The sequence below is a fragment of the Zootoca vivipara genome, chromosome 10 (assembly GCF_965207765.1).
Source record: "Zootoca vivipara chromosome 10, rZooViv2.hap1.1, whole genome shotgun sequence".
Taxonomy (NCBI): domain Eukaryota; kingdom Metazoa; phylum Chordata; class Lepidosauria; order Squamata; family Lacertidae; genus Zootoca; species Zootoca vivipara.
Window position 1 is genome coordinate 49,422,396 of NC_142593.1, and position 17,827 is coordinate 49,440,222.

General features: G+C 42.2%; 1 protein-coding gene across 5 annotated transcripts in view; it reads right to left on the reverse strand.

The window, feature by feature from the left end:
- The window catches only part of WDR7 (WD repeat domain 7), a 213,457-nt gene that overhangs the window by 73,406 nt on the left and 122,224 nt on the right, over positions 1 to 17,827 (reverse strand). For all 5 annotated transcript variants that reach the window (XM_060280352.2, XM_060280350.2, XM_060280349.2 and 2 more), the window contains one exon: positions 17,323 to 17,544. In XM_060280352.2, coding sequence (XP_060136335.1) covers positions 17,323 to 17,544 — 222 coding nt within the window. The remainder of the gene's footprint in view (positions 1 to 17,322; positions 17,545 to 17,827) is intronic.

A 17,827-nucleotide genomic window follows, 5' to 3' on the forward strand; every position in this document is an offset into this window, starting at 1 on the left:
CCCATCTTAATCTACCTTAATTTCATAATCTTTAAATATTGTTATATTCTTATTCTTTTTGTACCATTTTGTTTCAAGTTACATCTTACCCTTTATTATTTCCCCATTACTGCATTTTAACTTTTATACTTGTTTTTTTAATTGCAAGTGTTTAATCAAACCCTGCTAGTGAGTTGACTTCTTTACAATGTTTTTGTAAGTACAACATAAACGGTTCCCAATCTTTTTTGAAGTCTCTGTTGTCCCTGTCTCTTAGTTTTCCAGTTAGTGAACATAACAACTCAACTCCCTGGCCCCTGTGCTCCTCCTTCCAAAATTTTCAGGGTACATTCCTTCAGGAACCTCTACAATATATCCCATTTTCACAATAAAGTTATTGCCCACATAATCACGAGGAGGGAAGCAAAACGTTTTTTTACTTCTCCCACCAAAATCTGCACACACAAAAACCTGGACCGATTTCTCTGTAATTTGGCAGCTTTCTTGGCCACAGAAATCTCTCCCATGTACACTATTTTTATACAGATTAGCCACAAAAAATAATTAGGGGAATAATATTTATTGATTTTCAAACATTTCAAAATACAAAAATTCACAAAAACAAAAAGCAAAAAAATAAACAAAAGAGAAAAAAAAGAGAGAAAACATATCAATTCTTACATTAAATTGACATTGTGGACTTCCTCGATTCCCCCCACACTGGGTCCATTTTTAAATCTAAATTAAGCAATTTTCCTTTATCATCTTAAATCATTCTAATGCAATTTTTCCATTATCTCACAACCAATTCTAATCTAAGAAAAAAGAAATCAACTATTCTCAACCTATAATTCATGAATTAATCGAAATCTAAATTTATTTCCCCATCCATCTCTATTTCTTCCCCTAGCCTCACAATTTATACCCCAAAATTTTTCCATACATTCAAATATTATTTCTTCTATCATAATAACTTTTAACCACTTATATCTAATTCTACCCCCCCTCCTTCCCCTGGACGCATCCTTCCCCAGATGCATCAGCCAGCTCCATAAAACGTTCCAGTTTATTAGGGGAAATGAAGTCAGTTGGTTTAAAATAGAATCGCCCCCCAAATGGGAAAGACAGTATTTGTACGAAAACCACTGAAATGTGTCAGGATTTATCCTCCTCAGAAGGAGATACCATATTTGCAAATTTCATAAACTTCTGCCAAAATGAGAGAGCTACAGATGGTTCTTTAAAAAGGAAAGGGAAAGGAAAAGGAAAGGAAAACTTAATGGTACCCAGTACAACAAAACCCCTGGACCTATCTATCTGAGATTTAGTAAGCATTTTCTGCCACTGTGCCTCCAAAGCTCATCCATCATAAGAATTTTTTTAATGGCTATAACCCCCCCCAATGGTGAACAGGGAAGTAAAAAAGCTTCTTACCTACCCAAAGAAGGATTCAGACCTACCGTAAGCCAAACTAGGCAGCTTCTAGAGCAGGGGTGTCAAACTCAAATTCATCGGGGGCCGCATCAGCAGTTTGGTCAGCCTCAAAGGGCCGGTTGTATCTGTAGGACTATGTGTCCACTCTTTATTATCAAAAATTATTGTCACTGCATTCAATTATTACTGTTTTTTGTAATAATGTAAGTAATAACTAGCTCTGAAAGCAGAAACATAGTCAGAATAATGGCAAGTAGATATTCAAATGTACAATTATTGTACAATTTATTGAAAAATGATTTTTGGTAACTGCACTGGGTGGTGGAGGCTCGCTAGGGTTTCATGCAGGACCTTTGCAGAGCTACTAGTACCTGGAGATGCTGGGGTCCTTCTGCATGCAGGACAGATGTTCTGCCAGTGAGCCACCACCCCTCACCAAAGGGACTGGCTGAGGTTGACTCACTGGAGCTGCTCTCCTGGTTCCAGGGTTTAAGGGCCAGAAGTATAAAGCAGCATCCTATGTTTCTGAGGAGAGGGAGAGGGAGAGGGAGGGGAGGGAGGAAGGAAGGAAGGAAGGAAGGAAGAAAAGAGGGAGTGGGAGGGAGAGAGGAAGGAAGGAAAGAGGGGAGAGAAAGAAGAGTAGGAAATAAGGAAGGGAATAAAGAAGGAAAGAAAAAGAAAGAGGGAGAGAAGACAGAGATAAAGAAGGAAGGAAGGAGAGGGAAAGAAAGAATAAGAACGAGAGAGAGGAAGAACGAAAGGGAAGGGGGGGTCGCTGCCTTGATTCAGCGCAAGAAAAGAGCGCAAAGGGACCCAGGGGCAAAAAGCATTTACCGTGCAGCGGGTGTCCGTTTTAGGAGAAGTGCATAAAGCCTCAGAGTTGCACGTTCGTGAGGCTGAGCTGCTGCTGAGCTCACGTTCAGGAGGCAAGAAGAGGAGGAGGCAGCGGCTTGCCGGGTCGGTGCCCGGCAGCACCGTGTGGAGAGTCCCGAGCCTCTGGGACGCAGCAGTGCTCTGTAGCACTTTGAATCCTCCTCCTCCTCCATGCGGCGCTGCTGGGTGCTTTGTCTGTGCTTCAGCAGCAGCAGCCGTATCCAGGCGCCGAGCCATGGCTCGGGACTCTCCGTGCGGCGCTGCCGGGCGCTGACCCGGCAAGCTGCCTCCTCCTTCTCCTGATGTGGCTCGGGGCGCTCCATGCGGCGCTGCTCCGGCCGCCTTTCTTCCCCCCCCCCGGCCCCAGCTGTTTGTTGGCGCTTTGTTGGTGTGGCGCTTCAGCAGCAAGGTCCCGCTGCTGGGTCCTGCTGGCTGGGGCACTCGGCGGGCCACATGACGAGGTCTGGCGGGCCGGATTTGGCCCCCGGGCCTTGTGTTTGACACCCGTGTTCTAGAGCAATGTTTTCCCCAAGTTCAGAAGCCTGAGCTGCTGTAGAATTACCTTTTTATTTAGAGTGCCTTTTAAAGATTATGCTTAAATATTTGTGTGGCATTAATGTTTCCACATTTCATTATTGTTAATCGGGACATTATATTCTGTGGCATTTTGTTCTTTTTTTACTTTACGGGTGGGGCTTGCTGGCAGTCCAAATAGTCCATTTTTAAAATAATAATAATAATAATATTTTTCTGATTTATCCATGACCTCACACAGTTTTACAACAGATGTCCACAACGCACATTCGCCTTTTCAGTATATTGCCATTACGTCCACCCTACGCTGGTGATCTCCTGCATTCTTGCAGCTTTATGGGCACCAATTGCTTTGGCTCCCCATCCCTACGAAGGAGAGGGAGGTGAAAAACACTCTGAGCGTTTATGGCTTTCTACAGATAACACAATAAACCCCACATTTTCATTTATGTTTACTGCACTGGAGTTAACAGCTACATTCAATTAGGAGAAGTGACTGGGAGCTTTCCGATCCATACTGTGCTACATCATCAGCTTCCAGCCTGTTAAATGCAAAATTAATATGGTCTCCTCTCTCACATCCCTTTTAAACACAAGGGCAGCCCCAGGGCTTTTTTCAAGGGGAACTCGCAGGAACTCAGTTCTGGCACCTCTCAGGAGGGTTCCAGCACCTCTCATGTAGGTGCGATTGCCATTCCCGTTGAGTTCCGGCACCTCTTTTTCTAGAAAAATAACATTGGGCAGCCCCTATGCAACAAAAACAACAAAAAGCCCCTGTCATAGTTATTTCCACGTCCAGATTATGCATACTGAAATTGTGGTAATGAATCCTGTAATGGATTATTTTCCTTTTCAAATGAAGGAAGCTGAAATAATGAACTACGGCAATCATCCATTAGTAAAATGTGAATGAGGGCTAAACAAGTAACTTTCCTAGATAAATGTAATTGATCATTACTGTGATGCTATTATACAGTAGCTCCTTTTAATATCATTCATTTAGCTACTTATTGCTGTGGTTGAGATAAAGTATTGATTTTTATGTTTTTCCCCTCCTACAGGCAGTTCTCAAAACCCAGCTTCTTATTTTTGTTTATTGAACAAACTGCCTGCCATATTTAGCAGCCGAGAGGTTGCTGGCCAATCAGCACATCTTCCCAGGGACCCAAATTTAACCTATTGGAGGCCAGAGTTCTTTTCAAATGGCTCTTCCTGAGACACATTTAAGTGTGCGTTTTAATTTATTAAACATTTCGCTCTCCAATCATTTAAGCCTGCCCCCCGATTTAAATAAAGCGCCTTGGCCCTTGAACACTAGCACATTAGTAAACACCTACTACCTGCAGACACTCTAAATATTTCTCTTGTCAACATTTATCTTGTTTAAATTGAGCTAAGGGGAGAGAGAGAGAGAGAGAAAAGATGAACTAAACAAAAGTCACTCTGCTGCCCACTTCTCAGTCTGGACATCTTTGTTTAAGCTTTGACTTGGCTTAAATGAACGAATTAATATTGACAAAAACATCAACTAAGCTAATGAGTTGTTAGTTAAGGCAATAAACATGTCACATTAGAGTCAGCGCAGTGAAGAGGTAATTAGCCCTAGAAAAGCTTCGCTGATTGGGGCTGTTGCGATCCTTTGCTCTTAACCTTTGAGTCCATTATCTAGTGCAGGACGAGCAGTGTCTATGCTAATGCAAATCTGCCAATACATTGGCCTTGGTACAGTAGCCAAGGACTGCATTAGCAAGGCCGTGTGATGGCTGGCGCCTTCCTATTTACCCAGTGTCTATTAACAAGTTTACATAATAGATCAAAGGATTACAATATGCTATATGTGCCGATGAATCTGCAAAATAACACAAACAACAGTGGTGCAGCACAGAATAAAGCTGGTTAATTGGCAATTGTTTACCGAACGAGCCGAGTATCCTCGGGATCTTTTGGCAACTTGAGTTTTCCTTGCTATGGTTTTTGATTACGTCCAAATAATACCAGAGTGTTCCTTTCTGAATGGAATTTTGAATTGGGGGGGGGGAGAGATGAATTTCCCCAGAACCAATAAATGATGTTTAGATTAAAAGATCTGTATACAGTCCCCAATTTAAGTATAAATCCTGTAAATTAAAAGGAAGTGTTAAGCGTTAACCCCTATAGATGTAACCAGTGCAACTTCAAGAACATGGCATACAGATTTCAGTCATTATCTTCTTCAGTGAAATTATTAGCAACAATTCAGTATGCCAAGTTTTAATGAATCAAAATATGGAGAGCAAGGTAAGGCTGTAACACTTTTGGATTTGGTACTTGACTACACAGTCTCTCTCTCTCTCTATAAACACCCACCTACATCTCAGTCATCTAAAGTACACAAGAAGGGTTTGCATGGCCACTTCTGAAAGTAATAGCAGAAACATGGAATCTCCTCCCCTTTCATAAAATCTAGTAAACCACTGATTTGCTTAAATGACTTGCAGAGATTCCCAAGGTGACTCGCCAAAAGTTAAAATTACAGTAGAACAAAAAACAGTAAGATAAAACAATTAAAGCCGAAACATGTTAAGAAGCTGCCGAAATGGAAAAACGACAACAATAAGCAACACAAAAGCAGCACATATAGGAGCGAAGTAGAGCATGTGATCCAAGGGTCATGCCACTGTTAAGCTTCTCCACCCCTGTAAATGTCAGCCAATAAACTGGAGTGGGGACACTGAAGCTTGCAACACAGTGCCTCCACATCAAATGTTTTAGTTCGACATTATAGGGAAGGGAATTAGAGAGGAGACAAGGAACTGCTGCTCTTGATCCAGCCATACAACCTCTGTAATCATAGAAGCTTTATATAGAACCAATGCTCAGCCAAACTCTTCTCTGCTGACCCAAAACTTTATAAAAGGGATGGGAAAACTGTGGATCTGTTGACCACATCAACCCTAACCAGCATGGCCAATGGTCTGGAATGATGGGAGTTGTGGTCCAACACTGGGAGTGTCACAGGTTCTCCATCCCTGTTATATATACTCCATATTATCAGAGATCTTTCATACCAGTCTACACCAAACCATATCCTACTGACCAATTCTCCTAATATGCAGTTCAAAGCCTGGTTGTGTAGGAACCTTGGGTAGCTTTGTTGTTGTTTAGTCGTTTAGTCGTGTCCGACTCTTCATGACCCCATGGACCAGAGCACGCCAGGCACTCCTGTCTTCCACTGCCTCCCGCAGTTTGGTCAGACTCGTGTTTGTAGCTTCGAGAACACTGTCCAACCATCTCGTCCTCTGTCGTCCCCTTCTCCTTGTGCCCTCCATCTTTCCCAACATCAGGGACTTTTCCAGGGACTCTTCTCTTCTCATGAGGTGGCCAAAGTATTGGAGCCTCAGCTTCAGGATCTGTCCTTCCAGTGAGCACTCAGGGCTGATTTCCTTCAGAATGGATAGGTTTGATCTCCTTGCAGTCCATGAGACTCTCAACAGTCTCCTCCAGCACCATAATTCAAATCATCAATTCTTCGGCGATCAGCCTTCTTTATGGTCCAGTTCTCACTTCCATACATCACTACTGGGAAAACCATAGCTTTAACTATACAGACCTTTGTCGGCAAGGTGATGTCTCTGCTTTTTAAGATGCTGTCTAGGTTTGTCATTGCTTTTCTCCCAAGAAGCAGGCGTCTTTTAATTTCGTGACTGCTGTCACCATCTGCAGTGATCATGGAACCCAATAAAGTAAAATCTCTCACTGCCTCCATTTCTTCCCCTTCTATTTTCCAGGAGATGGTTAGTTTTAGCCATGGTTAACTTCACTCAGGCATGGAAACATCTGGCGAGAGGGTACGCACTCCAGGAAGAGGCTGTGGGAAACGAAGCTCACAATCCCAGTATCTTAACTGCAGTTGAGAAGACCTCCCTCACTTCACTAAGTCCTATAGCCAGCCTATTTCCTATAATCCTCTAGAAAACTAGTTTTAAGTAATATAACCTTTGCCGATTATTGTCGCTATCACCTAAAATGAAACTTAAATATGTGCTCATAAGTGCAAATATACGAGATAAAATCTTGACTTTTTGAACCCCAGGGGAAGACTCCAATTGATTTCAAGATTTCACCCAAAGCCCTTTATGTTCTACCAATGAAATTAATAAAACAGTAAGAGATTACTTTATTACTTTAATTGTTTTATTAAAAGAGGCTTAAGATCCGTCTCTTTATTTGCCTGCCAGCTTTTTATGGCTTTACTGTAAAAAAGGAGCAAGGGTATACGTTTTAAAGGTGGCTTATCCCATCTATGCTACAAGAGCATTACTGGGCAAGCTTGCAAATGAAGATTTCTGGTGCATTTTTTTCCTCAAAAAACTGTAAACAAATATTGGGGCTCAGTGAAGAATAAAATGAAGACAAATAGGATGCTAGCAATATGTTCTTCAAAATCCTGCTCCATTAATCCTGCTCTTGTATCGTGAATGGGCCCCCAAAAATTTGTTTGCTGTTATGCAAGGCCTGCGAAGGTTGAACTCCAATGACTACTGTAGTCAATTAGCTGTTAAAGAAGTCCTTTCATTTAGAGAGCCGGGGGGGGGGACTCTGAATACATTTAGAACCAAACAAGGAGCCCAGATTTAGAATATTTTCCTCAAGGAGAGAAAGAAAATAAGCCACAAGCACTAGGGAACATTAACAAAGTTTCCAAGTATATGAATACTATGTTAGCCTTGGTTTCCAGTACTTTCTAATGGAGATCCTTGTAAATGAAACTGTGCAATATGGCCATTGCATCACTCTAACAATGACATAGGCTGCTGTCTCACTCCCCTCCCCCCCACTTTTTTTTTGCAGATTCTAGATACTTTCAACCGGAGATCAAAAGAAGGGGGATTTAAGTTAGCTTGGGTTAAGGCTGAGAGCAGAGCTTTAAAGCAGAGCTAGGTATTATAGGAGAGTCAGAACTGTCAGCGAAAAGAGAAGACCAATGCCTGTTGTTGCACTTTGTGTGACCACGCAACCACTGAAGGAGAGAGGTTTGTGGAAACATGAAATCAGATGCATAGCTGCCAAGTCTCCCGTATTCCCCGGGAAACCCCTGTTTTTCCAGCTGTCCCCAGCCGAAAAAACGGATTTTTTTTTTTGTTTCCCCCCGGTTTATTCTGGCGTGGCGGCCATTTTGGAACTGGGCGGAGCATGCTCAGAAGCGACTTTTGATGCTGCTTTGCCCAGTTCCAAAATGGCTGCAGTGCGACTTCTGGTGCGGCGGCCATTTTGGAACAGGGCAGAGCAGCATCAAAAGTCGCTTCTGAGCATGCTCCGCCCAGTTCCAAAATGGCGGCAACGCTACTTCCGGTCTGCTACTTCCGGTCCAGTCCCTTATTTCTCAGGCCGGAACTTGGCAGGTATGATCAGATGTCAGATTATTGCCATGCTTCTTGTCCAATGTCCAGTTTCACCCATGAAGACAGTGGGTTACAATTCTTCTGTTTGCATGGTATTAACTGGTCTCCTTTAAAAGCAATGGTTCCAAGGCAATTAGTTATTTTCAGTCTGATGTGGGATACAATATGTATTCTCCCCCCCCCAACCTCAGGAAGCACAGTACTGACCCTCAGATAGCATTTTTTGCATAAGGGAGACATGCATTAGTTTATGTTGCCTGTCCTGCCTCCACCCACCATTCCTTGGAATGTATCAAATCAGACAGTCTTCCCAAACGCTAACTGGCCCAGCCTCTCAGAAAGAGAGCCAGATATTCAGGTGAGGTCAAAGATGAGCCCAGGAATCATCTGTGCCATTAAAGAGGCCCAGTATCCACTTAGTGACTGCGAGGTGCAAGGAGTGGGCAGTTGGAAATCACCTCTTTTCAAGAAGTCTGGGCTTATGCAACTTCTATTCCTTCTCCATTCTTGCTCTGGTATAGATTGATTTGAACACAAGCTCTGCTTTCACATTTGACCATGATGCACCTTCCGACTGTCAGGACTCTTGCTAGCCTGAAGAATGGGCCCTGCTGCCTTCTTTGCTTATGTTGACCAAGGATGTCAGAAAACAGGAAGTGGGCATCCCATGTCTATCTATCTATCTATCTATCTATCTATCTATCATCTATCTATCTATCTATCTATCTATCTATCTATCTATCTATCTATCTATTACATCTCCAAGGAGATTCTACAAATACTCATGTCTCTGTTATATAAAGACATTAGCACATGGGAAGTTTTAGGTAGCTGGGAGTCACATTGGTCTGGGAAAGGGAACAGATATGTTTGGCAAATTTCTATGATTTTTATACAGTGCAATTAGCATGTGCAGTGATGTAAGCAAGGGACAAGCCTTAGCCCAGAGGGGCTAATTTGCCTTCAGTGGTACAGAAATCAAGAGCAGAGAATGGGAACAAAGCAAAGAAAATGCCGGCAAGTCGCAGCCTATACACATTTTGGGGTCCACCAATTATTCCTGAGAGAAGAGAATAGACTGCCCATTTAAACACATGGCCATGAAACATGACAATGGGAATTTGTATTTACATATGAAACAAGTGCAGACCCTTCAAGTGCCCGTATTTCCCAGGGACAGTCCCAGTTTTAAAGAAGCCGTCCCCGTTTCTGATTTGATCCCAGACCCAGAATGTCCCACTTTCCCTTAGGACATCCCTAATTTCATCGGAGAAATGTTGGAGGGTATGGAGTTATGCCACCCCTGAGCCAAGGAGATAAGTAACTGTACAATATTTAGAAGACATCTGAAGGCAGCCCTGTATAGGAAAGTTAAAAAAAAGTTTAATGTTTTATTATGTTTGTTATATATGTTGGAAGCCACCCAGAATGGCTGGGGAAACTCAGTCAGATGGGTGGGGTAGAATATTTTAGGACGTCCTTGTTTTCATTTGAGAATGTTGGAGGATATGCGAGTGCCGTTTTTTAGCTTTGAGAAAGCAAACACTCAAACAGGGCATTACATCTTTGGATCTGTCTCTTCTCCCTGGCCATCTGAAATTGTTGGGAAACGCTCTGCCCAAGGTATCACCACTAAAGCAGATCAAGACATTCAGAGAGGAACAGGCCTCTTTCAGCAAAGACCCCGAGGCTTTGAAACAAGCCTGCCAGATGAGGCTCACTATTGTACTTCATTGTTTGACATACTATCATTTTTTTTTAAAAAAAAGTTATATCTGCCAGAGTTTGTAAATAAAGCTGGGTTTTTTTAAAAGAAAAAAGAGTTAGAGCGATAAAAACGAATATTCTGCCAATCAGTTCTGCCAAGAATTTTCATGGTTTTCAAAAACATGTTCCCAAATGTCTACCTGTGAACCTTTGAGTGATCCATATACATTTTTAGATAAAAACAGAGGTCAGCGTCAGTGGGATATCTCAATCACAGATGCTAAAAAGAAAATAATTCCAGATTTATTTATTTTTTAAGAAAGAAATGCATTTGATGTCAGTAGATGGGAAATCAAGATATTCAGCAATTTAAGGCTAGCGACGAAGCACATTGATATAATGCTGCTGACCTAGACGGAGTGGGAATGAACACAGCTGCTTCATCAATAGTTCTACATGACAGCAATGGGAGGGCTCCACGTGTAAGTTGGCAGCAATCAACTTGTGTGTGTCATCTTTTATAGCATTAAGGTGTACATGGTTCCTTCAGACCTGTGGATGCCTTAATCAAATATACAAGGATGCAGAAAGCAGCAACATCACTCTCTAGGCAGGGGTGGGAGAACAAGATGTGCACATTTATGCTATACAGGCAGTAAAATGCATTTAAATCAGCCCAATCGCTAATAAAATTGCCCACAAAGAAAGAGAAAAGAATTAGAACAACGGGTTTGCCAATCTTCTCTGTCTAACTCTGGCCTAGTTAAACTGACCTAACAATGCTATTTTTCTTCCTCTCAAAATCTGCAGTGGGTGAATCAAATGTGAAAGCAAGATCAATTCCGTTCCAAGACAGTAAATGAGCTTTAGCTCAGTCTTGTTTCAATTTATGGAGAGAATCCAACTATACCAGCTTTAAGTGTATTCTTAGCCCAGCTATGAAACTATATTAAAGTGCTATGGAAACAGTAAGCAATTGTTATTTTCCACCCATATTTGTTTATAATCTAGAAGTGCGCGACGAAAATAACTGTGACGCTTCCCCCCCCCAAGCATGCATCAGATTTTATATCTGCATTTCTAGTTAAAATTAATTTCACAGGGCTATTAAAATAGTCATTTACCTCAATATTTAAAACAGTATATAATTAGCAGCAAAACCTGATAGCCTGTTAAAAAGCAGGAATGTAGCATTTAACATTTCCCCATGTGAATATTAACTTCAGTGTGCTGTAATTATCTTACCGTGTCAAATTAATATAAATGTTTGTACTGTAAGTTACAAGCTGAAAAAAATGGACCAATGAAATAAAGAAATTAACTACTATTAACTTCAGCAGAAGATGAACTGTACCACTCATATTTAATACCTATCAACCATATCTTACATGGAAACTAACATGTCTGAATCCTAAACCAGTTCTGTTCTCAATGCTATCGCACTTACAAGAAGAAACTCATATTCAGCAAGCAATGTTGTTAGCATCTGTCTGTCTCAAGAGACAATGGAGTGCACCTCTGAGGGTGAAGTCAAACCAATGTGTTGTTGTTTAGTCGTGTCCGACTCTTCGTGACCCCATGGACTCCTGTCTTGCACTGCCTCCCGCAGTTTGGTCAAACTCATGTTCGTAGCTTCGAGAACACTGTCCAACCATCTCATCCTCTGTCGTCCCCTTCTCCTTGTGCCCTCCATCTTTCCCAACAGCAGGGTCTTTTCCAGGGAGTCTTCTCTTCTCATGAGGTGGCCAAAGTATTGGAGCCTCAGCTTCAGGATCTGTCCTTCCAGTGAGCACTCAGGGCTGATTTCCTTCAGAATGGATAGGTTTGATCTTCTTGCAGTCCATGGGACTCTCAAGAGTCTCCTCCAGCACCATAATTCAAAAGCATCAATTCTTCGGTGATCAGCCTTCTTTATGGTCCAGCTCTCACTTCCATACATCACTACTGGGAAAACCCTAGATTTAACTATACGGACCTTTGTCGGCAAGGTGATGTCTCTGCTTTTTAAGATGCTGTCTAGATTCTGCTTCATTGACTACACAAAAGCATTTGACTGTGTCAACCACAGCGAACTATGGCAAGTTCTTAAAGAAATGGGAGTGTCTGATCACCTCATCTGTCTCCTGAGAAATCTCCCTGTGGGACAAGAAGCTACAGTTAGAACTGGATATGGAACAACTGATTGGTTCAAAATTGGGAAAGGAGGACGACAAGGCTGTATATTGTCTCCCTGCTTATTTAACTTATATGCAGAATTCATCATGCGAAAGGCTGGACTGGATGAATCCCAAGCCGGAATTAAGATTGGTGGAAGAAATATCAACAACCTCAGATATGCTGATGACACAACCTTGATGGCAGAAAGTGAGGAGGAATTAAAGTACCTTTTAATTAGGGTGAAAGAGGAGGAGAGCGCAAAATATGGTCTGAAGCTCAACATCAAAAAAACTAAGATCATGGCCACTGGTCCCATCACCTCCTGGCAAATAGAAGGGGAAGAAATGGAGGCAGTGAGAGATTTTACTTTCTTGGGCTCCATGATCACTGCAGATGGTGACAGCAGTCACGAAATAAAAAGACGCCTGCTTCTTGGGAGAAAAGCAATGACAAACCAATGTGTTACTAGCACCCAAGCGACCTCCCCGAGACGCAAGCCTGGGCAGTGTGTATGGAAGTCCTGGGCTGCCCAGATGACAAGACCTCCCTCTCGGCCTTGCCAAAAGCAGAGCAATGTTTTGGGCACCAGCTTGGCTGCAGGAGTTGCCGAAAGGAGGCGTTCAAGGCGTCGTCCAACCGTCTTAGGGACTCCACTCAGGATTTGTGAGTCGGGTTTACTCCTTAGCCTTTTCTTCTCCCAAAGATATCCCAAAAGGCAGTGGAGGTTTAGGATCAGAGTTTTCCATCTCCTAGAGAGCCTACCTTCCCAGGTTGACAATCTCCATCTGCCCCTCACTTCCCTCCTCAGCACGTGCAGAAGGCAAACCTTTAAAATGGCTCAAATGCAGTTGCTTTGAACACAGTAGACAATGCTTATGCCCATGGTGTTGGAGAACCTGGTTAGAATGGAAACACTGTTGGAGCATGCTCCTGTCAGTACAGCAAGCTCCCTTGAGGGAACACATCTAATTAGTTTCAAAGGTGACGTTGAAGGTGGGACCAGGCACAATGACAAACAGGGGATCACTTCACAAAGTGGAACTACTGTTTGGAATCACCCATCTACACCATAACTTGTAATTGTGGAAACACATGATGTAGAGCCATCACTTCATACACTTGTCACCAACGCTACCCTAGCAGTCAACGTTGTGGATCTCCCTTGCAGATCTCTTGGGCTCCGTATGGCTCTATTCAATTTGCATGAGTCCAGTCCCTGATGTATGATGGTGTCAATTCCAAATTCTCTTTTAATCTGCCTTGGTTCCTGTCTTCTCAGTGCTTGTGGAGTATCTGGCTGTGATTGGGAAATGTATGAGGAGGGCAAGTTGATTGGGGCTTAATGCAGACAGGCCTTTCCCACTGCTCAGAGACACCGCAAAGCTTTCATTGGGGCTTGGTCAGTTACCAGGGTTAAACCTTTAATGGGCATGCCTGATTTGTTGCGTCTGTTGCGTTTTAAACTGCATTACATGCGACTCAGGCATGTTGGAAATAAACAACACATTTGGAAAAAGCTCAACATCCACACTGCCAGATAATAAATGTTGAGACATGACACTGACTGAGTTGAAGTGCAAAATGCTCACCATTAATAGGTATATTGATGGCACATGGTTGGAAAAATACACTGCTTTAATGACCGAACAGAGTATTTTCATATTCAGGACAGAAGAGTCATTCAGATTTATCAGCCCATTAACTTTATAAACATAGCATTAGCTGCTGCTTAGGTGTGATGTGGTGAATCTGTAATGAGAAATTCTTTACGTGGCATTTTATAATTAAATATCTCATGAACCATTTGTAAGGTCAACAGAGATTAATGTGAGATGTCAGGCAAGGTCACTGTGTGAATTCCTAAAGAATCACATCCTTCCTTACAGAGCAGAAATATCACAATTAATTGGCATTAAAAACAACAGTAGGCAAGCATGTGATAAGCGTTTTACATCTTATCATAGTAAATCAATGATACTTATCAAAATGAGCTACTTTCTAATTGTTATTGCAATTTAAACTGCTGGAGGGACAACACACAGTTCGGCTGCAGACTCTTCCCCCCCTGCTCTTTTAGATCAGGCATCCTTCAACTTTATCATTCTAAGGTTGTGTTTTTCCACAATATTTGTGTTTATTACATATTGTTCCTCCTCCTAAGAGCTTAAAGTGGTTTACATTTGGTCCTTGGGAGAGAGGACCAACACAATGGAAGAGCTCATGCTTGGGGAGCGGGGTTCTACATGAGATCCTGGAGAGATGCTGCTGTTCAAAACAGGCAATACTGAGTTAGGTGGATCAATGATATGACTCCAGCTTCAGATGTTCTGAAATGATCTCCCAGCATGGCCAGACTGGCAGAGAGAGGGGTCATCAAAGGACAAAATAGGTGATGCCAGAGACCTCACCCTGACGAAAAGTGGGGCATTAAGCATCATACAAGAAGGGGGTGGAGTCCCTCCCCCAGTGAGTTAGCAAAAGACAATATCAGAGTTGGGGGGGAGGAGGTTGCCAGGGGACGTGATACAGAGGACTTCTTGAACCTCCAAGAGAAGGTCCCCTCAAAATCAGCGTTCAACACCTACCACCTTCTTGAAATTCCACCACCTGAGGTGTCTGTGATGCTAAAACCTCTCTGAAGAGGTCATATTGCCTTCTTCAGGCTCTGAAGACTTCAGCTAAGCTTCTAAAACAGGCAGGGACCCTTTATGAGTAGAGGCTCTACACCCCAGGGGCAGGGCTAGCTGCTAATCTTGCTGTTCATTCTGGGTTTCCTGGCTGCTGAAGCAACCCCATAGCCTGCACCCTTTTTCACCTTTTGTTTTGCCTGACCTCACCTATCTGGACCTACTTTGTCTACTTAGCCTTTCTGGAATTTCATCTCTGCTTGACCAGACCTTGTTTATTGGATCCTGGCCTGGAGCAATGGTGTGTCTCCTTTCGTCCCTGGACTTTGTGTCTATTACATGTGCCCGCTCAGGCTAGATGTTCACAATAATCTAAATCAGCACTTAAGACAATCTTAGTATTGAAATTCACATGACAGTTCATAGAGAAGTATACCACATGTTTTCTTCACTGCACATTCCAAGGACAGATCTCTGTAGTTTGCCAAACAACTAAGTCAACACGAAGCCAATTGTATGAGGGAATCCCTTCACATGACTTGGTTGTATACACGTGGCAAAAGAAAAGCAACCCGATTTTAAAAGGTGGGGTGGGGAGGAAAGGTCACCCGAATCCTCCTTTAATTAATTCTTCAAACAGGGACTAATCACTACAGGTTTTTTTTTTTTAATGTCAAGCAATTATGAAGGCTAGTTCAGAATGACAACCCATCTTCTGAATTCTTAGCAGTACTCAGGGATAAGAATAAGCATTCAAGTACAGTATTTATGGTTTGTGTGCTGAAACTCGTTTACAGAATGAACATGGTCTACTTCAAGTATTATCCAAAGTTCACATGAGATAAGGGGCAGCCAATATTTTCAGTCCCAAAGGGACTTGCGGTATCATATATTTGCAGTTGTGTTAGAGAGAAAGAGAACTTCTGCTCCTCCTTATGAGGGAGCAGCACTCGAGGGAAAAGGCAAAGGGGTCAACAAATGTGATTATAGAGAGGCAACACTCAGTCTCTCAGAGAACTACAATTAATGATAAGTAACCTCACTCTGTCAAGATGTTCTTTGTGCATTTCCATTGTGGAGGAAGAACCTGGATGACAGTGTGTAAACCTCAACAAAACAGACTGTTGGCTCTTATGATAGGCCTGCCCCAGAAAATAAGTATGGAATTGCAGGAGGTGAAATGCAAATCTCTGAATTAAACCTCTACTGCCTCTTTTTTTTCCAGCAGTGGAGACCTTTTTTGGGTGCTAATGGTGAAATCAAGGTTTTAATTTTGCAATGAAAGCACGTTAAGATAACTGGTGTTCAGATACAAAACGTAAAATAAAGTAAAATAAAAAAAATTTCCAAGAGGCCAGGCCATATATTATATTTTTGAAAACCATAACAGTTATGATTATAAGTTATGATTCCCACTTCAGATTTTTAAAAATATTAATATTCATGGGATGAATGTGAGAGTGCACAGAATATGATGACAAAGCAGAGTGAAGACTTTCCAGTGAAACAGCCTTTATAAACAGTTGTTCCCATCCTACCTTTCACCTTTACTTATTGACAATGGGAAGAAGGGAGGTGTGGCAGTCATGGGTACAGTGTGGCCCATACAAAGAACACAGAAGGATTAGAATTGCAATGCTGGATTTAAACTCAGCTAAGTGGTGTCTGCATTAAGAATTAAGCATGAGACAAAGGTATATCTGGAAAGAAAGTATACCCAAGACCCGAGAGCACTCAGCCTTATTAGATTCAATGCAATGAAACAGTATTACTGTAACCTCTAGGAATTCATCCAAGGCCACTGGTTTGTGGAACCCTTCTGGAAATCACCTACAATATTCATAAACTAGGGGAATAAAAAAAAATGAGTAACTTCTCTGAGGTTTCGATGGCCACCCAAGGCATTTGTGAATAATTAACTTTACATTTCAGTTTTGCTATTAAGACATCGCTAGTAAAGAAAAGTGGGATTGTAAATTTTTGATCCAGCCCCCCCCCCCAAGGATAAAAGGAGCAAAGTGAGAGCTGCAGAAAAAGGACACGAAAAAATTGCTGCAAAAAAGGACATGAAAGCATTCCATGAAAACATGGGAGGGGTAAATGAACAAAAGGAGGGATAGTCCAGAAAAGACAGTGCTGCCTGAGCTAATGGCGACAAACTAGGGACAAATTTAGGTGGGGGGGGGGACTTGTTGCTGTTGTTTTTAAGGCATTTTAGAGTGGTCTTCCTGGATCAGTTCTAAGAGTACTAAGAGCATGTGAATAGATCCTGTGTTTGGGTAGCAAAGATAGGTTTTCAACAGCTCCCAGATATGCACACACATATATATGAGGCTATGATCATTAAAACGTGTCTTAGACCTGCGGCCCTTCAGAACCCTTGGAAGTTCCTTGGGATGAAATAGTTTTAAAATCAAAAGCTTCCGTTTTGGATTTTGTCCTCTGGTGCATGAAGGAGGAGAGGGGTGGTGGAGTGTGTGTGAACCAGTGGCTCTCTGCATCTTGGTTCTCATGGCAGGAAGCCAGGCTTTCCCATTGTTACTGAAATGGGCCACATAACAGAATATAATAGCACTACACATTTCGCTATACAGCTTGCGTCAAGGGGGAGTGGACAGAGAGAAACTTACAAGTATGCCTCGCCAAAGAATAGTTGGATCCAGCACTCGTTGAACCAAACCCTTCGGGAATTTGGCTAGAGCTGCGCGGCCTGGTCAGCAACTTCGGAGGTTCAATTTCTGCTCCAAACTCTGCCCCAATTACTCCTAGCAGAACTATAGCAGTAGCTTGCTTTCGCCTCTCTTCGTACGACATAGTTATTTTTTTCATTTGCGGAAATCCAGACAGGGGGCCTGAAAAACAACACAAAAAGCATTAGGACACGTGGTTCATAAACTGTTCTAACTCCAGCAACTCTGGTGGTCCTTTCACTGTGCAAGGAATTTAAATACACAGCTTTTGACTCCTTTTACTATTTATTTTTTTTAAAAAAAGTGGTGTAGTAGTCACTGCCTTGTTCTCCTAAAACTTGCTGTGCAACCAATGAAACACATGGTATAGGTCTTTCTCTATGGTGGTGCTCCAACAGTTGTCTTAAGGTGATATATAATAAAAAAACAATTGAAAACATTTTTT